Here is a 25409-nt window from a genome sequence, read left to right as displayed (position 1 = left end):
TAGGAAGGAAAAATATATGTCAATGCTTTTGCATTCTTTCGGAAATGTAGCTGGGTAATTATGTCATTGGCATCGGCCACTGTCAATATGTGACATACTGAAATCGCGTTTGAATTTGCGCTTGTTTTTTGCTTTCACTTTGCAATCGCGTGAACTGTGTATAGAAAGCTACAGTACTGATTGGTGAGTGATGATAATTTGCGCACCAATTCCTCTGACATCGTCTTATCAATCGTTAGCTTACTATGCAAACATGACAAGTGAAATCTCCTGCAGCTTAAACATGTGAGAGGTTGATCGCGCAGAGAATCGCTGAGCGTTATGTTAGTGCGTGTGTAAAAGCAGCAAGATATATATTTTAGTTCTGCTGAGCCAAATAAGACAGGTCAGGGTGAAGAAGTGACAAAACGGAAAGGTTATGACAAATCAGACTATAAGGCAAAAAGAAAGTGCAGCTTTATGGTTTCATGGACAAAAGAATTTCTGTGGCTGCAATATGACGAGCTAAATAACCAGGGCTGCACATAAGTGGTCCGCAGGTGCGCATTCGCTGTCAAAATAAAAACCCGCACAAGATAAGAAGTTGCAACGCGTGTTTGCGTACATAAGATTTTAAGGAGGAGGACAGACATTTGTTTAGAACTCTTAAAGATGTCGAAGAAGCTCCTTTAAGCAATTACTGTGATGTTCCTCCACCTCCAAAGAAATGTCAGAAGGAGTCCGAACCACAAAAGAAGCGCGTATTCTCGGAAAAGTGGTTGCAGGAGGTGAGCTGGCTTCAAACAAATGATGAACGCACAGAGATGTGGTGCAGAATGTGCCGTGAAAATTTAATAAATGACAAATTAATAAAAAGGCATGAACATTTTTTTTGTATCGAAAAAATATCGAACCGTGACACCAAAGTATCGAACCGAACCGAACCGTGAATTTTGTTGTATCGTTGCACCCCTAATGTCTAACTATATATATATCGATATTGAACCATTTGATACAGTACTTTCGGTTTGGTACGCATATGTATCGAACAATACAAAATTTTTAATTTATTTTATCAACTTTCCTTCTGACGATGCTGTCTGTGTTGAGCGCTCAGTGGATCTGTGCTCGACAGTGCAGCCTAGGCGGAGTAGTCGAACGCAAATTCACTGAGTGCAGGGCAAGCTAGCTAGACAGAAGCTAAGCTCTCATTGCAACATGGCAAGTTGAACCTCCCCCACCCTCATTCAGATGCGGCGTTTGGAACTATTTTGGTTTTCATGTGATGTATGACCCTGAAGGTAAGCGCGTCATGGACTAAAGTAAAACAGTATGTTGGATGTGCCACGCAATGCTCAATTACATGGGTGGGAACTAGTGCGTTAGCGCAGTTAGCTCGTTAACGTGTTGGCCGTCCAGCCCCACTCACGGGCGATCCGCAGTAGCTCGTTAACGGAGATTTGCGTGTTGTGGCTTTAACGTCATTTCAACGAGATTAACGCTGACCGCACTAGTGGGAACACAACAAATATGACTGCACATTTACGCCGACATCATCTTAGTGCAAAGACAAGTGGAAGCAGACAAAAACAACAAGCACGCATGCTACAAACTTTACCGAGTCATTTAGACAGCCGTTAGCACATGATTCTCCTTATGGGGACCTAATATGCTGCTGAGAGTATACCACAGACAGCATATAGTATAGCTTTTATTTTGGAAAGAGACATTTCTCTGTAATAAACGCTCTTTTCCAAAGATGAGTGATTCCTCAATCAGATAGATTTATTTTCTTTATTACTTTGTTGTTTCAGCAACATTAAATTTAAAAACTGTACTTTTGAGTTAAAATATATATTTATAATTTTAATAAATGACAAATTAAAAAGGCAAGAACATATTTTTTGTATCGAAAAAATATCGAACCGTGACACCAAAGTATCGAACCGAACCGAACCGTGAATTTTGTGTATCGTTGCACCCCTAATATATATATTTTATTAAAATAATTTTGGCACATGACTAGGATTTTTCCCCCACCTCTTCTTTCTAAACGTCATTTTCTCACATGGCAGCCAACTATTGCGTGTTCAGGGAAGCGTGGACAGATGTTGGCACGGGTTGACTGTGCTTACAGAAGGATCCATCCTCACGCTTTCTTGCTAAATTGACGAGAACGCTGTCACTCCATCCGGTTTAACCCAACTGGTAAAGCCCTGTGGCAAAGCTGACTGCACCTCTGCTCTCTAAAGCAGCTCTCTGCCACAGCTCTGACAAAGGAAGATGAAAGTTAGCGCTGCTAAGCTGTAAGGGGAATCATCCAAAGGTTCACATACTAGCTGACCCCTAGCTGATCTGATATCATCATTCATAGCTGATCCTGCTAATATGGCTGGAATAATGCAACGTCTTTGACTCACTCTGGCTCCTATCTCTCAAAGACGAGCGCTGGTGTGTGGGTGAGTCAAGGTTAAAACGAGTAAACAAATGCGCTTCCCCCTCACTGAAGCTAATTTTCCCACATGTCACAAAACTGTGCGCTGCCAAGAATAAAACCACACATATCCTTTCTCAGGGGTGATAATGACATAATTGTAAGGCCATCCTTGCAAAACAGCCATTCATCAGAACTTATTAAGCTCTAGGAAGAAATTTAAGATGGCAGCATTGATTTGTTCCAAGCACAAAAACAGAGTCTGATGGTGGAAAAGCTGATTATCTTAATGAAAGACTGATTCTGTCTCTCTTAAGTTGGGGAGGATCTTTGAGGTTTAACCGCATTATTCCTGTGGCTTTCTCAGCTGCAATATTTTACAGGGGTGACTGCCTGAGTGACATTCCTATTAGACAGTTAAAGGCTGCTGAGAAGGATTCATCAAAAATAACTTACATTGTGAGGCTGTTTAATTGTCTCTATTTTTTAACACGGCCTCTGATACCCGTTGGTAATTAGCTGATTAATCAGATCTGACGACTTGTCAACTTTCTCTCGGGAGATTTCTGAACTGCATGTAAATGAGTGAGGTATTTGCTAAGAAGAGGCCCATTACATGAAACTCATCTCCCTCGCTATAGATCCCTCCCCCTCCCTCTCTTCCTTTTCCCCTAGACTTCCTTTCCACCTCTTTTTCTGAGAGCGAGGATTGATTAAACCAGGAGAGTGCTTCATTAGATTCTGACAAGTGACACCATTTCTCCAGAACACATGTCCTTGGAGAAAGCCATTTTAGCCCATGTGACTCGACCATAGTCGATGCCATCTCCGCAGCAAACACTATCCCAGAACTAATTGAAACAAGGTGCTCTGTGGCCCTGCTATCTGCATAGGTGACAGCTATGCAGCTACCAATCTGTACATGAAAACTGAGTAGTTTGATTAAAACACACTTTCTTAAAATCCCCCACGTGTGCTGCATTCCACTGTGGGAAAATAGCTTTTCTGCTATACAAATGAGACGTCGTGGACGTTTTATCTTCCTGACATCAAGCAAGGTTGTCGCCACAGCAGGTGAACATTATGGTGGCAATCTATAAGTGAACTTGAAAACAAAAAAATCTTTCTGTGGACAAAATTATGTATAATAGTGACAAGATTGCTTGGGTGTCATATTTGTCAATGATAGAGTTTAATAAAGGATAAAAAGACCAGGAACAATGATGATTTATTGACTCTAGTAACACAAAACTCTCCTGGGAGTCTCCATGTTCAAAGTCCATTAAAATGGGCTTTTAACAAGGGAAATAAATTATTATTTTGTGTTTTCAATGGTCAAAAAAATCTGGCAGCTCTAGCAGCCATATGATGTTCTGAACAAATGTGCCGAAGATAGTGGTTTGGTACACTTAGCTAGGATTACTGAGGCCTAATGGTGCAGCCATGAACAGCAGCCAGCAGTGGGCTCTCTCACCTGCTATGTCTCAGCCAGACCTCTTTGAAGTTGCAAAGCACAAAGATGCTTTTTGAAGTTAATGAAGCATCAGCACACTTCTTACACCAGCGCCACTGGGTCATTATGCACCGCCAATGTCAAGGCAGCAAAGAGCACTTCAGAAAAGTCAATAGGAAATGTTGTGAACACCCCGAAGTTCCCATGTAAAGGTCTTTTCAGTCATGTCAGCCGTGCACATCTGCAGTCACAAATGTCTCCTGAACCGAAAGTTCAGAGTTTCTGGTGACAAGTACACACTAAGATGGCAATGCTATCAATTTCACATCATCAGCAAAGAGCGCATAAGCAGATGCATCACACCACTGCAAGACATCCATGTTGCTAGTGTACGACAGCGGTCTCCAACCTTTTTTCGTGCCACGGACCGGTTTATGCCCGACAATATTTTCATGGACCGGCCTTTAAGGTGTCGCGGATAAATACAACAAAATAAAACTAGTACCGGTACCGAAAAAAAGAAGATTTATTCATAACACACGTGAAAAGACCAAGGAAAACCGAGTAAACGATAAAAACGATAACAAAATAACGCTGAAAACCAATAAAAACCCTGAAAACTATACATTTCACACCTGAGCCCCAACTCTCGCGGCCCGGTACCAAACGACTCACGGACCGGTACTGGTCCGAGGCCCGGGGGTTGGGGACCGCTGGTGTACGAGACACGGGGCCAGACCGCCTCTGTCGCCCTTTGTGTGCATCCTACAGCAGGAAACTGCATTAATGCTTCAAATCAACCTGAGTTGCTTATAAGGCATTGTGTAATTTGATGGGGCTCCATGTCAGAGCTGAGGCTCTGAACTGTGCTTTCGCAGGAGGGAATCTGGCTGTTCTCCCTTTAACTTGTAACTGTTACTATGGGAACTGGCAACATGCTTTTAAGACTCGTGTGGTACGCTTTGGGAATATATCCTTAAAAGAAATTGGGAACTTTTGCCATCAAATAGTACAGAACAACAATATATTCAGCCAGTGTGTTACTACAGAGACGGCAAACAGACCACAGGGTGCTTTGTGGCATTTAATCTTTGATATATAGTTTTTCTTTGACGGTAGTTATTATAGCTACAAATATCAAGTGACAATCTAACTGTCAAGTAGAAAAAATTCAATAATTCGTTTTAATGCATAATTATATGTAATAACTGTAATAACGAAGCACATTCATTATTTGTAAACATGCAGAGTGACAGAAAGGAACAATGACCTACTACTGAGAACCAAATGTATTTTCACAGCCACAGAATTAGTCATTACGCTTCCTCTAACCTGCTACTGAGCACAGTGCAAACTTCTTCAAAACTCAAAAGGTTCAAAGACAAAAACAAAACAGAATGCTTAGATTCCAGTTTTGCACGGAGGCGACCTGAAAGCGAAGGCACTCACATGATGTACCCACGCATTGTTCACCTCACTCACTCGATACAATTATACAGACAAATGATGAGAATAAACAGAAAGACTACTGGGACAATAGCAATGTGGTTTGTTAATTTAAGCAATCAATGAAAAAGAAGAAATAGAAAATTACTTTGGTGCCTTTGTTTTGCCTTTCCAAAAGGGGGTACAGTACTTTATGCCAAACAGTACATCTCCTTGGAACACAGTTACTCAATACAAGCTGGTGCACAGCGATTTCCTAACAGCAGATTACTTCCTCATCTTCTGTTCGATAAGAAAGGCTTGTTCCGACTCCTTTGAAACCTCTATTATAAAGCTACTAGCCCATCTGCTTTGGGAGGGCAACTCCTCACAATGCAGGTAATGACATCACACAACATCCTACAAAGCTTCTTTGTCTTAGCCTTACCCTTACCAGCAGAGAATAACACACTGAAAGAGAGGAAACAGGAAAAAAAAAAGGTATGCAATGATACTGTAAGGCGCAGCTGTTCACTTCACACCAAGCAGAGCGTTTCCAGAGACACAACATGAGTCAACATGCAAAGCAATGCAAGTTAGAACACCTCGGCTTCCCAGAAACCAAGCAGCGCAGAGAGCGAAGGGGAAAAGACTTTCCAGTCCGACCAGAGCAAAACTGTGACAGTCTCCCAATACCACACGCACACAGCTGGTAGCAATAAAAGATGGTCTCCACATTTGTAGTCTGTCTAGCAAAGTCAGATCTGGCATATATTGCAGTTGGGGCTTTGAGGGCATAATATCGTCTCCTATGGATAAGAACCCAGAGGAACCACAGTGCGTGTGTGCCAACAATTATGTGGAATACAAGGAAACTGAATCAGTTTTGTTCAGCATTTTGTTTTCCCCAGAAGACAAGAAGAAGAAGAAGAGACAAAAGAACTGGCACAGAGCTCAGAGAGATGTGAGCATGATGCAAGCAAACTATGATCAATACAGTAACCTCACCTCAAACCCCCAATTTCCTTGATGTTATTTTAGGCACTGATAATAGACCTGCTTTATGTTGCTCCCACACATGTGCTTGGATGTGTAACAGGGCAGGTCGGGAGGGGGGCGGTGGTTCTCACAGTGTGTGAAACTCTGATACACAAACACCCAACCTGCCACACTGTTCAGCAGGGTGCCCCGCAGCTAAGGCAAGCTGGATCCACATTGAAACTACGCAGGCGATCTGCTGCAATCACCTGGTATGTGCATGTGCACTGATAGCTGTGTTTATTTGGGCAGAAGGGGGTCTGATCCTTTCTGACTGAATTTGTAGAGGGCTACTGCACTGATCAGGCCATGCCAGAGTTACTGGAGAGAGAGAAATGACCAGCTTAATCAGCCTACCTGTGATGTTGACGTCCACGATGCCGGTGCGAGTCCCGATGCCGTTGGTGGCGTCGCAGACATACGTCCCAGCCAAGTCGTAGGTCACAGGACCCTTGAAGAACAAGGTGTTGTTCTTGATTTCCACATTGCTGGGTAGGGAGCCATTCAAACTGCGATGAAAGAGAGAGAGAGAGAGAGAGAAAGAGAGAGGAACAATAATGCAGATGCCATAAAAAGGCAGAATTACTCCAGACCACTGAAAAAAAAAGGAAAAAAAATCCTCCCAGATGCAGCAAAGCAATTCAAAGCGCATAAAAAAATACAGTCTCTAGTGCCAAACAAACTTGGATGTGGGTGTGGGTGTGAGATAAATACCAAGAATATTTGACAGTGCTATATTTCAGCCATCATCCATCACGTCCAAACAAAATTATGAGGACAGGGAATCCCAGCAGGTCCAAACAGGTAAGATATAGCTGAAGCCTGAGGACATGGACTTTTTGACACGTGGAATACAAAGCAGTGGCAGAGGGGAGGATTGTAGGGGGTAAAGGGGATGGGGGGGGGGGTTCCTCCCTAAACTACAGCACAGCACACATGGCTGAAGTCAAAACTCAGGGGAGCTGTCAGGAGAGGCAGCTGATCAAGCGATAAATGCAGAATCTACCAAATGCTGTGCTGTCATTGAGAACTGCAGCCTGCTTCTCCTGCCTGAGGTGTTTGTCTTCATGGTTCACTATCTCTACTGTGTTCAGACTTGCTCATGTCCTTTGATCAGGTCAGCAGACTTTGAGGCCATGGATCATGAACAAACAAAGCCTCTATTGTATTATCTGGACCCTTTTTATGGAGCCCGCAGGCTAGAAAAGGCATCAAATTTCACGACAATTAGATGTTTCCTGTTGCGTTTCCCTCAATTAGCCTCATCACCTGCTCTGAATAGGCCCAGCTTGAACAGAGTTACAAAACATCATGATAATATTAAAGAGGCCCCTGGTCTGAATGAGGTGAGCTGCTGGTGGTTTCTTTAATCAATAAGGATGCTGCAAAGATTTCCTCCACTACTGTGGGCTCAGAAAGGCACACTGAGAAGTGCAGGCGTGCAAGAACATCAAAAACAATGTAGTGTTCCTATTCATTACGGTGAGAGAAAAACAAAATAACATCACGGCGAGGCAACAATATTAAGTTTCATGCTCACAATGGTCACACATCAAGCATTTGAGGTTCACTTAACAGGCTTTTAACAAGGCTCTGCAATGACAGGGCCTACGACACACCGACAAGGTATTTAATAAAAACGTTAAGTACAAATAGCTGATCTGCGTGTGGTTAAATTTATCTGACAGAAGAAAATGTCAAAACAAGGCAAAATAAAAATATAAAAAATACCACAGCATATTTTCGTAGCAACAAAAAGTCCATAGTTCAGAACAAAAGTAATAGAAAGAGTTACGGCTGAGCTGTTTTCATTGGCCACCTTGGCGAAGCAATTGCAATGGAGCCGCAAACAACCCTCAATACAGTATGTCACGATTCAATAATCAGTTACCTTGTGAGCCGCTATCAAATGCTGAGTTCTGCAAAGCCCAATTGATTTGTTGCAGAAATGAAAGGCCGGCAAACTGTGATTCACCACGGACTCTGCCACTACCAAAGATGTCTGCATTTGTGTCAGACATTTGAATGTGTGTCTGCGTGTGCACGTGTGTGCGGAAGCATAAAAATGAAAGACTAACAAACAGCTTACGAGTTATGTATATTCTCTATTCACTGGCTAGCCAGTCATGCGCAAGCATTTAAATATGATATGTGTGTGCATATAGGTGTGGGTGTGATTGGACAGAATGCCAATCAGCAACATTTAACAACTAACAACATTATGTGGAGGTGAAAAACATACTACCAATAATTAATGGGACTGGTAATAGGAAACTGATAAGATCACAACCCAATGTTAGTTAAAAGAGGAAATTAACAGCATTGCTCTTTTTAATCACACATCTGTCCGCTTATAATTTAAATTTGTGTAATGTGAAATGTTATTTTTTTGGAGAAACCCCAGGCAACAGGAGCAATATTTAGTAAGTGCTTAAACAGAAGTAGTTGTACAAAGCTGTTATACAACTGAAATATAATTTAGAGGGCTCTCCGGGTTTTATTCACACTGACTGGTGACCAAAAAATGTAACCAACAGTTGTTTTATTGTGGCCTTTCATTGACATGACTAATAGAATTACATTTTTAACAATACAGATAAGTAAGCTGGCTAATTAAGTCTGCAGCAATCACACAGTGGAATGCAGCAGTCTACTTTAAATAATACAGATTTGTCTTTTTAATGGGAAATGATGTGTCTGTTTGAAATACTTTTTCTTTTAAAAACATCTTATAACTGTAGTGAATTGAATGTATGAAAGTAGGGCTGCACGATTTTTTTGCTTAGAATTGCGATCACGATTCTCTTTTCCAATATAAATATTTATTGCGCTTATTAACTGCACATCAACTTCGTAACAGTTGAGACTGAACATAAAAACAATAAATAAACAAAAACAACAAATGTCTCACGTTTTTTCGTTGCCGCAAAATGTTGTACTGCTTGAAATTCCGTCTCCATCGTTGCTAGACACTGCGTGTATAGAGCAGGTAGTGCAACAATAGAAAAACAGTTGCGGGACGGTACTGTGTAGCGTTTGTCTAGGGTGTTGATCATTTTCCTAAATCCCGCGTTTTGCACAGTGTTGATGGGAGCCATATCTTTGGTCAGGTGATAAGTAATAGCCTCCGTAATTTCTTTGTGCCTGCGGGAGTTCGACGGGTATAGGGAAGCGCTGTATAAGGTTCCAGTTATTGATGTTTGGGTGGTTGACCGGGACGGATTTTCTCCAGTCACTTTCTCGTCATCCCTGGCGTGCTCTCCGTTGTTTTTTCCTGCCAATTGACTATGTGCACGTTAGCATATGCTACTTCCGGTGCGGAAACTCCTGTGGGGAGCTTTATTTCCGGTGTCCTATTCGCGCGGCAGCCAGCTTCTGTATCACGTGGTATAAGGCTCCGCCTTTGTCACTTGTTGAGCAGGAAGAGTGAGCGCTTGTTTTCATGCAGATTACGTCCCGGATCAAAATGCGGTACAATCGTCGTCGTCTTTCTTTTTTTTCTTCTTTTTTTTTTTAAATTCGTTGTCATTTGGAAATGAGATCGCACATAAGTATGAATTGAGACCGCTATTTTCTAACGATTAATCGTGCAGCCCTATATGAAAGAATAGCCATGTTTTTAGCTCACCCTTCCTGCACTTATTGTTCTAATGCCCACTCAAAACTGCTGTGTGCACTTAAAACAGACTCCAGAAATGATGCCGTACGAACAAACATTTCAAAAACAAACAACACAGTTCATACAGGATGCATTCCTTTTTTTAGCTGAGCTACTTGAGTGAAGCTCCCCATTAACCCATTTTGAGAAATAGCTCTGGCAATGTGCTCTAAGAACAGGAGAAAAAAAATCAAAGAGGCTTAGATGCTTTCCTCAAGGACTATATATGAAGGCAGAAAGTGATTGTGCAAAGTAAAAGCAAACTTTTTTTAATTATAGTTCCAACAGTAAATTGAACACAACACAAAATAAAAATATATAAAATAAACCTTTTATGTAGTGATTTTTTCTTGGGATTTATTATTAAATTCTTATTGATATGTGCTGCAATTCCTTTTTAGATCTCTGTGTTTGGAGTTGAGTGTGACGCAATCCTGCCAGCTTGTTCTGGATCGTTCCGTCACAGCCTTGTGCTGACCTCCACAGTGGAGCCCAGGGGAACCTTCACAACAGATTTGGCATCTCATTTTCAGTGCAGCAATGGCCGTCCTCTCCTATCTGTCAGCACAGTGCCCTCGTCTTTCTAGATCACATCTCTTAACATCTCTTCCTCTTCGCCTCCTCTTCTCTTCCTATCTTCCTCTATCTCCCTAAATCTCGCCTTGATTCTGATAAAAAACAAACCCAAACAGGCCAAACAGAATATCCATTTTGTCTTCGTCTTCTGCTGCTATGTTTATATATCAGTAAGTATCAGTCTTTCTGCCCTGAAAGCTAAATCTATGAATAAGACAGAACGGGAGAGAAAGAAACCCCTTCTGTCTCATTAAAATCCAGCAGTCGTCTGTAGAGTAGATACAATGTGGGCACAATGGTCTATTAATCCACATCCACTCAAGTCCACTGACATATTTCTCAACCTTTCTTTTACCAAGCAATTAAAGGACAAATTGCTACATTTATCTCTCAATTTTATAATATAATACTTGAATTTAAAAAGGTGATACTCTTTATATCTGAAGAACCGCACCCACTTTACTTCTTTATTCTTTCCTCGTCTTTTTTTTTTTTTGGTACTTGCATCTGATATTCAAAGGCAGTGAGGGGTTTGATCAGTCACAATTATGGCAGTTATGCATTCACTTTTATTTCTTTTATATCTCAGTACTTACTTCATTATTTCTGTAAGCCCACTTTTCATGCTGTTCCTTAGAGCAGATCAAACCTGAGGTTACTTAGCAATTCTCCAACAGCTCGAAATCATGTTTGTGTCTGTTCTAGCCTTTGTATTTTCAGCGGTAGGCTCTCAGGCGAAAGCCCTGATGTCAGGCCTGCGGTATGTGGGCTTAATCCATGGCTCCCACTTCAGCTTCAGTTTCAGCCCTCTCTTCACTGTCTCGGGGACAACCCGCTACATCTGTGCCCTTCAGAGGACACAACAGCACTAACAAAGATGCTTTCTCACCCCTCTACCTGCATCCTGGCCCTCCGACTTCAAAGCACAACCCCAAAAGCAAAGCAAATGGTGTTCTGTTTGCATTTATCTCCCACTATCTGTGACCATCGGGGAGATAGGGGTATATGTTGCTGGTGTAATAGGCCCATTGTGCTCTGCCTGGGGTCCTAGTCTTATCTTCATTACACGTTTTCTAAACAAACAAATAAACTGAGACACATTTCTGGAGAGGATGAAGGAAGCTACAGCGTTTTTATCTTTGAAGATTACTTTCTTGTATATATGCTTCGAAACAAATGTTCACTTTGACCATTCGGTGAAATTGCCTCCCGTTGCATTAGTAAGCCCTCTATAAAACTTTTTTTTTCCTCCCCTGAGAAAAACAGCGTGTATCCTTGCAGCCTCGTCCTCTGAGCCTCAAGGGGTTTTGTTACGGTTTAGCCATACTTACAGTTTCCACTGGTAGATCGTGACAGGGGGGTTAGCATCAGCCCTGCAGGTCAGCTGAACATTCTGACGGTTCAGGTACCAGTTTCCATCAAACCCCTCGATCTGCACCTCGGGTTCATCTGCAAGGAAAGGGCACTCCTGTCAGTTATCCCTCATAATCCACTGCTCTATTATTGTGCCTTTGCTGAAGGACACTAGCAGTTTGCCTTTCAAAACCCATCCACTTTAAAGTCGCAGATAGTTCATATTAGCTTGAGACAATGGATCAAAAATCATCTTGACCAGATGATCTAAAAAAAAAAAAAAAGATCTAGTTCTTCACATTTAATTTTTACCTTTATGCTACTTTTTCACATGAAAACTGCATATAAAAGATTCAATGGACTAGTAGTGTAAGGAGTTCACAGGATCTAATGGTATACTGCTAATAATTTCAGATAATGCATGATACAAATAATGCTTTACTAGTAAACAGACAAAATGCCAACTGTGTTTATGTATTAGTTACATAAACATAACTGCATTACGATTTTGGCCACCTGGAGCACTTTGGAGTGCTTATTCAGAAAGGACACCTATTAATTCTATTAACACCCACATTACTCACTGTTCTAACAATTATATAGACATCACTGAACATTTGCCTGTCTTAAGGCACAAGAAAATGTATGACATATGAGCAATCATAGCAATAATAACTGCACATTTATACATTTATACATAATTATACAGCTGAATGCCATCCTGGATAATGCTATCTAGCCAGGTAGCATAATAGTCAGTTAACCGCTGGCTCTGTCCCTACGTTCAAGATGGATGTTGAAGAAAAGAGAGCAGAGATGCCCGAAAGTAATATATAAAGTAGAGAAGAAGCTTTGTCTGGTGTTTTGAAGTTTTTTTTCTAGTGGATGATAGAATACATTTTGCAACAATGTTTAAAAGGACAGGCTCCAATGGAGTTTGTTTCAAAGTCTCACTTTGAAAATTTAAGAGAAAATAGTGGCAACAAAAACTGGCATTACATCTACCTGAAAAGCAGAACCAGCCAGCTGTTAATGACTGAGTCTAAAGCCCTGCACCAAATACTAACTGTTGTTAATATACCCTAAAAGTAGACTAGGAGGCTATTGTTTTGGTTGTGTAGTTTAATTTTATTTATTTATTCAGCTTTTTAATGATAACAATGATACTTTTCAACATTTCCTAAGCCTACTTTTGCAAAAATAATATTAATAATAATAGCTTGAAAACACCAGAATCTTGAAAAAAGGTTAAAAAATTTGGTCATCCAAATAATACAGCAGTGTAAAAGAACCATTGCACACTTGCCAACACAACATTGAAAAACAGGTCTTGTTTAAGCATTGATTTTTCTCTAAATACATAATTTTTGGTAAATAGTGTTTGTCTTGAATAATTGTTTATTCAGTCATTCTATTAATTATTGATTCTATTTGTTGTGTCAATAGAACTGGGAAAAATAGATTTCTAACATGCTTAGACTGAGTCTGGCGCTGTAGTTTACTGCTCATTTGTTTACTAGTAATTAACCTTTTTTTTGGCGTAAACTGTGCCGAGTGGTGTCATCTGGTGACAAAATCATCGCGTGGGTGCAGGACAAAATAAAAGCACAGACGAAAAATAGTGAAGTAGTAGGAGAGCGGCGTCTTACACTGAACGTTGAGCACCACGCTGTCTGTGATCTTCTCATTTCGGTACGTGACGATGCACGTGAGCTTCTGTTTGTGGGTCTCGCGGCTCGGTATCACCACATAGTTGCTCCGGACCGTCACCGTCCCATTCTGGTTGCGAGTCTCCTGGTAAGTGGCTTCGCCTTTCAACCTGGTATCCCATTTGATCACGCTCGGGGGCTTTCCATTCGCAGATACACAAGTTGCAACTGTCATCTTACGCTTCTGAGCCCTAGCCACGATCGTAGGCGTCGTCAAGGTCATACGCGTCATGGGCCGAGCTGCCGAGTAGAAAGGAGAAATTAATTTTCAGCAAGAAAAAGAGTCACTCAAGAATGAGCTTGATTTTTTAATTTCACTTTCCATTTTATTTTAGTGTGTAGCCTTGTCTGCTTTTCTAACAATCAATTTCCTGAAGTAAATTAAACTAAGAAGCTGAGATGAAAATAACATTGTTTTTCTTCCTTCACTCCTCAAAGCTCTCAGATGTAGAACCCACTTGCCTATCCAAATGCGCAGTCATCCAATTTCAATCCTTTGTGAGTTGCCAATCAGAAATCTACTCTTAGCACATCAAAAGGCAGGCTTGAGCTTGAGCAAATGCACAACTGAAAGAGATAGGCTATAAAGAGGCCTCTTTGAAGGCTGCCGGTTGGTTATCTGCACACATGTTCCTGATGTTCACTGAGCCTAAAAACTGAGTCACTGAAGCCTAAAAAGTCCTGGGAGGCCAAATGACACAAAATGGGGACTCGGGGCTGACTAAGAAGACCCGGCAACAGGGACTACTTAAGCCAAGTGCTATTTCTTTTACCGGTGCTCAATAGAACACAAACCAACACTTAATTTCTAATTAGCTCTCTAATCAGAGTCAGCACGCAACCTTTTCAAAGCTGCCTCTTTCCAAGATAAACTACATCTCGAGGACTCTTTTTTTTGCCACAGTACTATTCAAGCCAAATTATACACTCAGAAGTGCTCCTATTGATTTCCATTTCACCTGCCATTTTTATCAACTAACCTCTGCGAAGGTTTCTTGTTTTATAAAAGCTATTAGGCCCATGTTATATGGAATTCACCAGTATATATATATTATTCATTGACGTGGCTCTTGGTGCTGCTCTGCAAGTGCTACAGTTTCAACAACAAAGAGGACAGCTATACCGAGAGCTTCAGCAAACATATAGAAAGCAGCCAGTCTACGGTTTTTAGTCTATTTTACAACACAGCCTGTAGCAATGGGCGTCGAAGAGAAGAGCTGTAAATATGTTTTTACTAAGCCTTTCACTCAGGTTGTCAGGTTGACCCTGTTTTATCTGTTTCAAAAAGGTCAATAGGACACCAAATTTGAGCAACAGGGTTTTCATTCCTTTGATTGTTCATCAGACCAGCATAAGCGTGCTTCAGGAAATAACTCCTTAACTGATGTTCAGACGTTTAACCTGTTTTTTGGGTTTTTTTTAACTCTCTTATCTTGACTCTAAAGGTAGTCACATATACTTCACTGGAAAAGTTACCTAACTTTTCTTTTCCATAGGATCTTTGTAAGAAGTCACAGAGTATGTTAGGCAGGTTGTTCCACTCACTAAAGACACACTTTCTGTTTCCCAGAAGCTGGTAATTTTAAATGTTCCCATTCACTCGGTGGATTAAGCTTAATAATTTGATCTCGCCACAATTTAGGCTTTCTTAGATGTAGATGTCTTGAAGATGGATGTTTATCAGGCAGCGTTTCGGGAATATTACTGCCATTAATGAAATCTTGCACAGTTTTAATGAGAAACCCAAAGGTCCATGTATACATTTAGAACATGTTTTGAATGTTCAGCTACTGCTTTATTGGAGATAAGTCTTGGATAAATTCTAGACACGAGCCTGGAGAATGGGAAACAATGAGTGATTAGATTACTAAGATTTAGATCCCTACAGAACTGCTAAAACCAGATTAGGAAAAAAAATGTTCCTTTCAAATTAGAGATTAAAGCAGAATTAAAATCAGTGCAGTTCTTACCATACACAGTAAGGTTGACCATGTTCTCACGGTTGCCTGCAGGAAATGTGGTATACTCGCAAATGTAGGCAGCCTCGTCGGACAGCTGCAGGTTGGAGAACACGATTGTGGTGTCTTCCAATGAGGGCGTGCGATGACGAACGGCTGCATGTTTGAAGCTGACCCGCTCCTTGAAGGGCGGCAGCACAGACACACCCAGGGCCGGGTTGGCGATGGCCACGTTCTGTTTGGTGCCATTGAGAAGCTTCTGCCAGGTTACTTGGGAGATCTTGACTGGTGGGTTACTGTTGCTGAAAACGCAGCGCAGCTCCACTTGTGAACCCACGAAGCCAGACTTACTGGTGTCCATCTGTACCATCTGTCCACTGCCAGCTAGACACAAAGAGGGGGGTGGAAAGGAAAAAAAAACATTTAATTACGATTAACAAGTGTCCAAGGCCAAGCAAGCACTCCAGTCAATAGCAAGTACATGCACTGAAAGTCAAGGAGTCAATTCAGCCTCCTAGGTAGTACAAGCACGCACAACACTCAGAAGTCAGACTCGTGGATTCAGTCATACGCACCTGTGTGCCACAGATACTATATCTGCCCCCTATACATAAAAAAAGTTGGTTCATGGTGGTGGTTGTGTGCAAAAGCTGTGGGAGTTGTTATTAACATAATGGGCACATCCATACAAGCCTGCCTTTGTCCACAAAGGTGCTGTTTCTGATGAGATGGGAGGGCCGAGCGAGAACCAATGCATCACTAATGAATGAGTACAAGGGCAGTGAGCTGGAGCCAAGTCGTCGTCTGCTGCGCTCTCCTCCACCTACCCGGCAACACACTGGGTAGCCCATTGTAATTTTAATTACTTTTTACTCACAAAATACTTCAATGACTGCCTGGAGCTCCTATTAGGAGAAACAATGTGTAGTCCTGTGTAAGCACTCAAAACAATGAGAACACACACATTAGCTGTATTAAAAGAACCCAGCAATTAGGCACTCCTCCTTTACTATCTAAGCCTGTGCGGAGCATGGTGGCAAAAGAAAAGGTCAATTAGAGAACATGGACCTTCGGTTGAGTCTTTCATGCATATATTGACCTTGTGCTAAACTGAACTGTTGAATACTGTTCTTTGTAATGCGTTTTTGCTTTTTATTTAACATTAGCTGTTATCAGCCTTGGATTAACTGTTCCTTACAGTCTCTATGCCTTTATTAAGAACTGGAAGCATAAGATGGAAAATTAAGTGACAGGAAGAATAATTACACAAGTCACTCCCTTATTCACACATTCCGATTTGTCAGAATTAATCATTTGATACTTTTTTCTATATCACTATAAACAGAACATTTTGGGGTTCGGGTCTATTGACTTGACACAATCTGTAGTCTCAACATGGATGTCATTCAGTGCGAGCAGCAATTTTTCCAAACTGAATAACTGATTAGTTGAAAAAGAATACATTAAGTTTTAAGCCTAATTAAGATTAGGCTTAAAACTTTTTGCTAAAGCATATAGTTAGGGCTGGATCAGGTGACCCTGAATCTACCCTTAGTTATGCTGCAATAGGCGTAGGCTGCCGGGGGATTCCCATGATGCACTGAGTATTTCTTTTCCAGTCACCTTTCTCACTCACTATGTGTTAATAGACCTCTCTGCATTGAATCATACATGTTATTAACCTCTGTCTCTCTTCCACAGCATGTCTTTTATCCCGTCTTCCTTCTCTCACCCCAACCGGTCGCAGCAGATGGCCCCGCCCCTCCCTGAGCCTGGTTCTGCCGGAGGTTTCTTCCTGTTTAAAGGGAGTTTTTCCTTCCCACTGTCGCCAAAGTGCTGCTCATAGGGGGTCATATGATTTGGGGTTTTTTCGCTGTATGTATTATTGTAGGGTGTACCTTACAATATAAAGCGCCTTGAGGCGACTGTTGTTGTGATTTGGCGCTACATAAATAAAATTGAATTGAAATTAATGCTGAAGGTAACTAGTGCATTTTTTTGGTTTCTTTTTATAACCTGTAGTAATAGGTCTTCTTCATGGATAACAAACAAGTACAAGTTTCACTTAAACCTGCTCTGAGCTCTGCAGTGTCAGCAGTCTGAGCAGATGTGCCATTGCAGGGCACCTACATCCTGTTGTTTCAACACTTCTTTGTTATCTCGTGCTACAATTTATGGTCGTTTCCAGGTGAAGTCTGATGATGTCCCGTTTCCTGAAGCGACAGCCCCTGACTGAGCTTGTATTTACAACCAGAGGCAGCCATAATTATCTTCTATGGATACACAACTACCCGCAGGAAGAAAGACTGAAATTCCTTCGTTAATCACGCAGGACTCATAAAGCCACCAATGTATCCACTCATAAACAGACTGAAAATATGCTGTGGTCTCAAGTAGAGAAGTGGGGCCTAAACATATGCACCACAAGCAGAGCGGCTCTTTAACGCTGAATAACTGCATCACAATGATGGATAATCGCTGCCCTCAGAAATAAAGTTTCCACAGGGGGGCTTTAAAATGTGTAAGAATGCGTGAGAGAAATCCATTTCTCTATACACTCACTCACTACAATATCTGATGTAGTTGATCTTTAACTATACAAGGATCTGAGGAAGAGGGGAAAGCGAATTCTGTGTATGCAAGGCTGTCAAACTGTCTTAAGTACCGGCAGCGACTGTTATGTTAAGATTTTTCTTGTAAAAACGGTAGGTAGTCAGCCAAAGGACGTCAAGGCCCAATACATGCATGTAGAGAGGAAATGGTGCAGACTCTGGGTAGACCATTAAGATCAACCATGTATTTTTCCTCAGCAGGCTGAGAACTCTCAGGTTGAATGACTTAGGCTGGAAAGCAATGCATTATGAGAGAAAGGCAATTTCGATCTATTATTATGTGCTTTCGCTCAAATGCTGCCTTTGCGGCCTACATCAAATCACATAAAAAAACAAAGTGACAACCTTTTGAAGTTACTGAGTGCACATCGTCTTTCATTTCCTTCTGACCACATCAGCAAGACCCTCTCTATAGAGATTTAGACTTGGGGGATTTGAAGATGACAGATTGATTTACTAATGCAGTTTGACAGAGAGGACTGGCAACCTTGTCATCTGTACCTTGAGAACCACCTGTGTCCTTGTGCACCCCAGGGCAATGCTTTACTCCATTTTATCACAGCTTAGATTACCAGTTGTGGCAGCTATAGTATGATATTTTTTGAAATAGCAAACACAATTTACTGCGTGACAACACTAGTTAAAGTTTAATCTTAAGTTGGTCTGAAGTGGAGGAGCTGCATGCTGCATGTGGCGGGGGATGTAAAGAACTCATAAATATGGACCTGGCCAGACCTCATCCATTTCAGCGCTAAAACAATAGTGGCAGGGGCCGGCTGTGCAAAGAGCCCCTTCCCCCTCTCGCTTTGCTCTTCCTTCCTTCTTTCTCTGATGCTACCAACTCAACTAAATCAACTAAACAGCAACTAATGCAAATGGAAACTCGAGGAATAGGCATAATTATACAGTCACAGAGCCCAAATTCACTCTGTGAAAGGGCCAGAAGCCCCCACTGGGACCCCTTTCACTCAAGGACCATTGGACTCTTTGGCTGAGCACAGAGTCTATAATTACAGACTACATAACAGAGTGGCAAATGCAACAGAAAGCACAGTCACATACATGCATGAGATTCTAAGAAGGTAGGTTGGAGTGGGGGTTTAATGAAAATCAGTGGTGCAAAAACAGAAGAGAGAAACGGAAAAAGAGATAGGCAAAGTAGAGAAGTGTAGAACTGTCGAGAGGGAGAGAGAGACAAAGAGGTAGGTGGAGCTGTAGGGAGGACTGTAGGTGCGCTACTGGTTTGAGGTTGGCTGGCGTTATTGCCTGTGCTGCTGCTGCTGCTTTGTTCTCACACTGACAAGAGGATGATTGGGGGAACAGTCATGCTCTAATACACCTGTGGATAGGGTAGGCACTGCCTTAAGAGTCGCCAAAGGAGAGAGGAGTCGTGTTTCTGGAAGGAAAAGCGATAGGACAAACAAACAAAGCAGAAAGTACTTCCAAGCTGGCAAAATATTAAATTTAAAAAAAAAAAGAGTGGCTTGATTCTCACCAGGTGAGCTGAGTTGGATCAACGGGGACATAAGGGGCAGTATTAAAACAGCTGCTGTGCCGTCTGGCCCTGCGCTGATAGCAAGAGACTCCCAAGGCCTCGGCACAGAGCTGTGCACGGAACGTTCAACTGTAATAAGATCTGGCCTGTCAGGCAGAAAGGAAAAGCATGTGCTTTGTGTTGTTTGCATATGGCGCATTGGACATTGTGCATTAGAAGCTGCACCAAATAAAAGCCTTCAGTCAAATGGACTCTCCATGGTGCATGGACAATGTCCAGGAAAATAGAAAATGTATTCAAATTAGTCACATTGAAACATTTTATTAACCAGGTGGGAAAACAAAGATAAAAGAAAAAAAAAAATAACAGAATTAATTCCTGTCTGTAGCGAGCCAAAATGAAGGATGCAAACATTTAATTTGCCTTTTTTCTTTGCTGTAGAGAATTTAAGTTTTTTAACCAAATGCAAAGATCAGCCCACAGATAAGCCCATAGGACCTTGTTCTGGTACATATAAAATCACCATGATAATATTAAACTAATAAATTTAATAAGTATACATAACATCGAAAACAAGCCCAACATCTCCTTCAGACCAGGAAGGAATATATCTCATAGCTAAAATCTCACACTGTTGTCTTTTATCAGCCAAATTGGCAGTATTTCAAAGGTAGTTATTGCCTACTTCAATATTGTGCATCCAAAGGAATCCATCGTGCGTGAGTCAAATAAAGTTCAGAATAATTCACCTCAAGCTGCTGCAATGCGAGGAAGGCAAAGATTAAATAGAACTGAATGCATATTTTAGAAGAAGCACTCATTAATGTCTTCTATTTAAAGCTGCACCAGGCAACTCGGCGCACTGTCAGTCCCAAATGGCAGCGAGACGTCTCCGTTTGAAGTTTCAACACTTCAAAAAGCCCCAAATGTGTAATGTGATGTCATCAATTCTTTTTGGACCGAAATGTCATCTTTTCAGCAGCTTCGGAGGATAGAAATGAGAAAGACTTTTCGTTTTTTACTGAAAAGAGTGCCACTTCCTTACACAAGAGGAGATCCAGCTTCCGTAAAATGATTTCACTTACGCAAATATGTCAAAGTTTTCAGTGGCACTACAGTCTCCTCTAGCTCCCCTGCAGACGTGAAGTATTTTGGTATAAACTTCTTGCCAAGTGCAGCTTTAAAGCTTATCACATGAAAACACATCATCTCCTCACGCTCGATACGCTTTGGTTGCTCCACTCTACTGTTGCTTAAGTGGGATGCTGATAGATAAAACATGGCTTGAGCCGCACGGGATAATGACTGTTTAATGTAGTCCCAGTTCCCACGGCAATGGCACAGTCCTCTATGCTCCCCTATTCATGACCACACATGGGGTGTTTAGGGGGAGTCCAAATCTACTGTCTCATACACACACAGAAACCTCCCATTAGCAGCTTGTTTATTCCCCTGGTAGGACAATTTTACTCTTTTTGTTTGTCAGTGAGTAATTTAAAGCTCTTGCAGTGGCATTTTGCTCATGTTTTATAACAAATAGCAGTGATTCCCAAAATGATTTATAAAATAAATGATGGTATTCTTCTTAGGGGCATCTGGGAACTCTTACTGTCCCCGAAGCTTTAATACAAACAGATAGGGCACTTCATTTAAGGATAAGCCATATGCTATGTGTGCTGCTGCTCTTTATTGACTGTGGTCATTTAGCTTTTTGAGACAGAGCAGTACGTGTCAGAGAAGTTGTTTTAATCTACACTCAGACACTATTTGATGGTGCTTCAGCCAGGTCTCTTGGGTAAACAATGGTGTACCTGCCAAAGCAGCTCTCTTTACCCTCTGTCTCCCCAAGCAAACATCCGACTGCAGAGGCAAGCGAAACCTCACTGGAACAGATGGTTTAGTACCCGTGCTCATAATTTTCCACTATCTGGTTCAAATTTGAAATGCTTTTTTGTACAACACGCTCTTTCATTGAGGACAATGTAACATCTGCTGCGCTGTAAATGTTAATGATTATCGGGAATATTTATTATGTTAGGCAACTTCCCAACCTGGGACGGCTCCATGAGAGGCACTGTGCATTTCATTTGAACTATTTGCAATGGCTGTTTGAGCAAAAGAGTATCGTAATGGCCGACTACCGTCACACAGTAGTCGTGTGTTTTCCACCGGGGCTATAAAATTGCTACTTTCGGGTTGGCAGTGTGTAGCATCGGCTACTCAACTATGCATACAGGCTCTCACCTAATGTAGCTGCATCCATAGTTTGTAAAGCAACATGGGGTTCAGAGCACAAGCCCACACACACACACATGCCCCTCGAGCAGCTTTAAGGCATTTCAAATGTCAAGGGGATGCATCACTTTGCCTGCAACAGAGCTTCTCATCTTAGTTCAGCGGGATAATGATTCATCCTTGAATGAAAAAGTGGAAAACATCACTACTCCATTTTGTTATCAGACAATTTCAAAGAAGCAAACCTACAAGACAGTGGAGTTTAGTGTGCCCTTTTTGGGAACCTCTCACGATACCCTTTGAATTTAAAACATAAAGTGGATAGCAGTGCCTGTGGATTTCCAGTAATTAATATGTGTTTTTATTCTAGTCTAGCAGGAAATAAGCTAAAAGCAATTTGGGATTTTGGTTGTCTTTGACCGAGGCAATGACAAATAAAGCTTGGCCAAAAATAAGACTTTTGCCCTACAGAGAGAGAGAGAGCAAGAGTGGAAGCGAGAGAGACAGAGAAAGTATAGCACGTATTGAGTGTAAACACAGAAAGAGCTCTGACCCTCCTCCCTCAGCCTGCAGCTTAACAAAACAAGGCCACCAAGGTTTCGGTTCTACGACACAAAATAAACAGAGCTGACGTTACCTGGCCAAATGGCGAGATGACATCATCCACTGATACCAGATAGCAATCAACTGTCAGCAAACAAAAGGCCGGGTGCAAGGGAAACGCAGCGATAACCTTCCTCTTAGTAAATGAGTGACTGTAAGCGTCAGGGTTGTGTGCGGCTGACTGATACTTGGAGAGAAAAGCTGGGAACCCTCCAGGTGTTTTAAGTATCTACACCTGTGGTATCAGAAATAAAATGCCGGGCTATAAGAGTAACATCAGCCAGATAATAGCACGCTTTATCAGACAGCTCTCAAGCCATGGCGCTAGGGACCGCTTACACGGACCAGACAATTAGTCAGCAAAGCATCTCGTCCACAGAATGGGTTCAGCGTTCGCAATGATGCGCGCTGGTTATTTTTTAATAATGCAAACGTTTCCCTGGGCTTTTCAAACAAGAGCAGCTGTTGGACGTCTTAATAGGAAAGAGCTGATCAATAAATAAAAAGGGGGACGCAGGCGAACTGCGACGCGATGCATTACGGCCTCAGACAGGTTGAGCCACAGCGACTGCAGGTATCAGCGTGGAGCACGGAGCAGTTAAGGGGTGGGGTTACATAAATGTGATATAGAGGATTTTGGGGAGTTAAGGAGGAGGGTAAGCAGTGATAGTGACACGTAGTGGGTCAGACGCGGTGAGCAGATTACAGCACTCAGGATATTAAAGCAGAGGAGAGACGATGCTGCGGGCGGCACAACTCCCGTGGAAATTTCAGCATTAGTACGGGCCGACAAAGCGGCTATGTCCACATATACATTTGACACAGCTGACATAGCAACACAATAACACAATTGCTGCAGGAGCAATGGGACATAGTACTAGCGGACAGGGGAGAGATTCAGACTAAAATTCTAAAGGAATGGTACACACTTCAGAGATACATCAATTTGACGTATGGTGGGTTAACACTCCCTTGAGCCACTGGTTCTCACCGGTGGGGCGCGACACAACAGTGTGAAAAATATTACACTGAATCTATTTGATTTGGGAACAAAACTCACCATACTTGTCCTTTTCAAAGTAAAATTCCACTTTTTTTTGTAATTATTTATGACTGATTAAAAAATAGAGTGGAGTGAGGGGCATGTAAATGTTTTGCTGCTGAAGTGGGACATTGCAAAAACAGTTTGAGAACCATTGCCTTAAGCTCACTTCAAATGCCATTTAAAAGTAAAACAATATCTTTTTTAAGTGTAGAAATACTTGTAAAACTAGGCCATGTGCATAAATCCCCCAAATTAGCTGATATGTCTACTTGCTGAGAGGGGATTTTACATTTTTCTAGTATCACCTTGAACCCTAGGGACTTTTGAGTTAACAATTTTCTGATATCTTGCCCATGTCCCTTGCATCAGCCAGTATTAATGGTGTTTTTCTACATATGAACCCTCAAATGCCTTGACTCAATATGCACAGGACAATGAAGCATACAGATTATGTATAAGAATGATACTGGGACGGGCAGTATAGGATGGCTAAGCCAGCACCCACAGCAGTACCCTATACCTCTGCTAAGCACTCAGCAAATACAGCATGAAATGCATATAAAGTCCTGCCAAAAAGTGCTGAGAAAGAGTCTGGCCCTGGACAACCACGCATGACAAATCCTTCTCTCACACCATCTGTTCCATTGTCCAGAAGTAAAGATAAGTCTTGCATAGAGTACAAACACGGAATATTTCCATGTGATTATGCCAAGCACTTGTGTTGGATACATTCTAAAACATTAAGATTTCAAAAATCAAACAACCATTCAGCTGAAACCGGATGATCAATTATTGGCTGCACATAAGAATAGAAATGGGCATTGGATGCGGGAATCTGCACGCTCAGTCAAAACAACATTGTATGGGTGTAAATCCATACACCCCATGCAAGGTGACCTTTAGAAATACTCAGCGAGAGCACAGAATATCACTTTTTCTGCATGTCTGACCCCTGCTGACCTTTATTGGTGGAGTTTTTTCCCCCCCGCTTTTTCCACCAACAAAGGCCAGCTGATATCCTACAGGCATGCAGGCTGGAAGAAGCCTTTCGAGGATAAATAGGTCCAGTATAAGCATAGCGAGGAGCACTGTTGCATGACCAGTGGCTTATTAAACCCAAGGAATGAGAACGTACAATCAATATTTGATTAGAGACACTTGTGATTTTTTCTGACATTTCCACTCCGAGTAGCCTCTGTAGATTTCTTGAAACAAATTAAAGTTGTGCATATCATACATTTTTAAGGACGTGTAGAGGAAAAATAGAAGAACTGGCAGTCATCAAAGTGCATCTCTAATTGTGGTTGGGACACAAACAGGACAGTGGGGGCAACGTGCACGCAGCTAGTCTTGTTGGTGTTTTGCACAGAGCTATTTTTCTCTAGCATTGCTGGAGCAGGCCATTTATACAACAGATCCATTAACATATAGGAGAGGGAATTCACACTCCAGCTGGAGTGGGAAGTGGGCTGAAGCCCCAGTCTGCTATCAATTAACAAGCACACTTAGTATGTGTCTGAGTCATGATCGTCATGGGACTCGGGAAATGCTGTGCATTTGCTCAAGATGTGCTGTCACAATAGCCATGCTGCAGATTAGCAGCCGTTGTACCATGTCTGATGGTCTTCTAACTGTAAGCAACAGAAGCAACTCACCAGCACCGCTGATCTAATACTGCAACAAACAAGTCATCTCCGCGCACGTGTACAAGGAATTAAGTACAAATAAACACGATTATGAATTTTGCCCTGCAGTAACATCATTTAGGCATGGATTAGTATCCTGATTTCACCACTGGAGGAATGAATGTGTTCAGTTACTTGAGCTGATAACGTT

The 25409-nt window shown here is 41.8% G+C and overlaps 1 protein-coding gene across 4 annotated transcripts in view; it reads right to left on the bottom strand.

Annotated features, from left to right (window-relative positions):
* The window catches only part of nectin1b (nectin cell adhesion molecule 1b), a 160544-nt gene that overhangs the window by 93428 nt on the left and 41707 nt on the right, over nt 1-25409 (bottom strand). For all 4 annotated transcript variants that reach the window (XM_087851142.1, XM_087851141.1, XM_006796656.3 and 1 more), the window contains exons 2-5: nt 15596-15967; nt 13566-13865; nt 11895-12012; nt 6687-6838 (exon numbers count right to left, since the gene is read on the bottom strand). In XM_087851142.1, the coding sequence (XP_087707268.1) occupies nt 6687-6838; nt 11895-12012; nt 13566-13865; nt 15596-15967 (942 nt within the window). The remainder of the gene's footprint in view (nt 1-6686; nt 6839-11894; nt 12013-13565; nt 13866-15595; nt 15968-25409) is intronic.

The sequence above is a fragment of the Neolamprologus brichardi genome, chromosome 14 (assembly GCF_056152115.1).
Source record: "Neolamprologus brichardi isolate AB-2024 chromosome 14, ASM5615211v1, whole genome shotgun sequence".
In the NCBI taxonomy this organism is placed as follows: domain Eukaryota; kingdom Metazoa; phylum Chordata; class Actinopteri; order Cichliformes; family Cichlidae; genus Neolamprologus; species Neolamprologus brichardi.
Note: the sequence above shows the minus strand (reverse complement) of the source record. Positions and strands in the feature narration are given on the sequence as shown.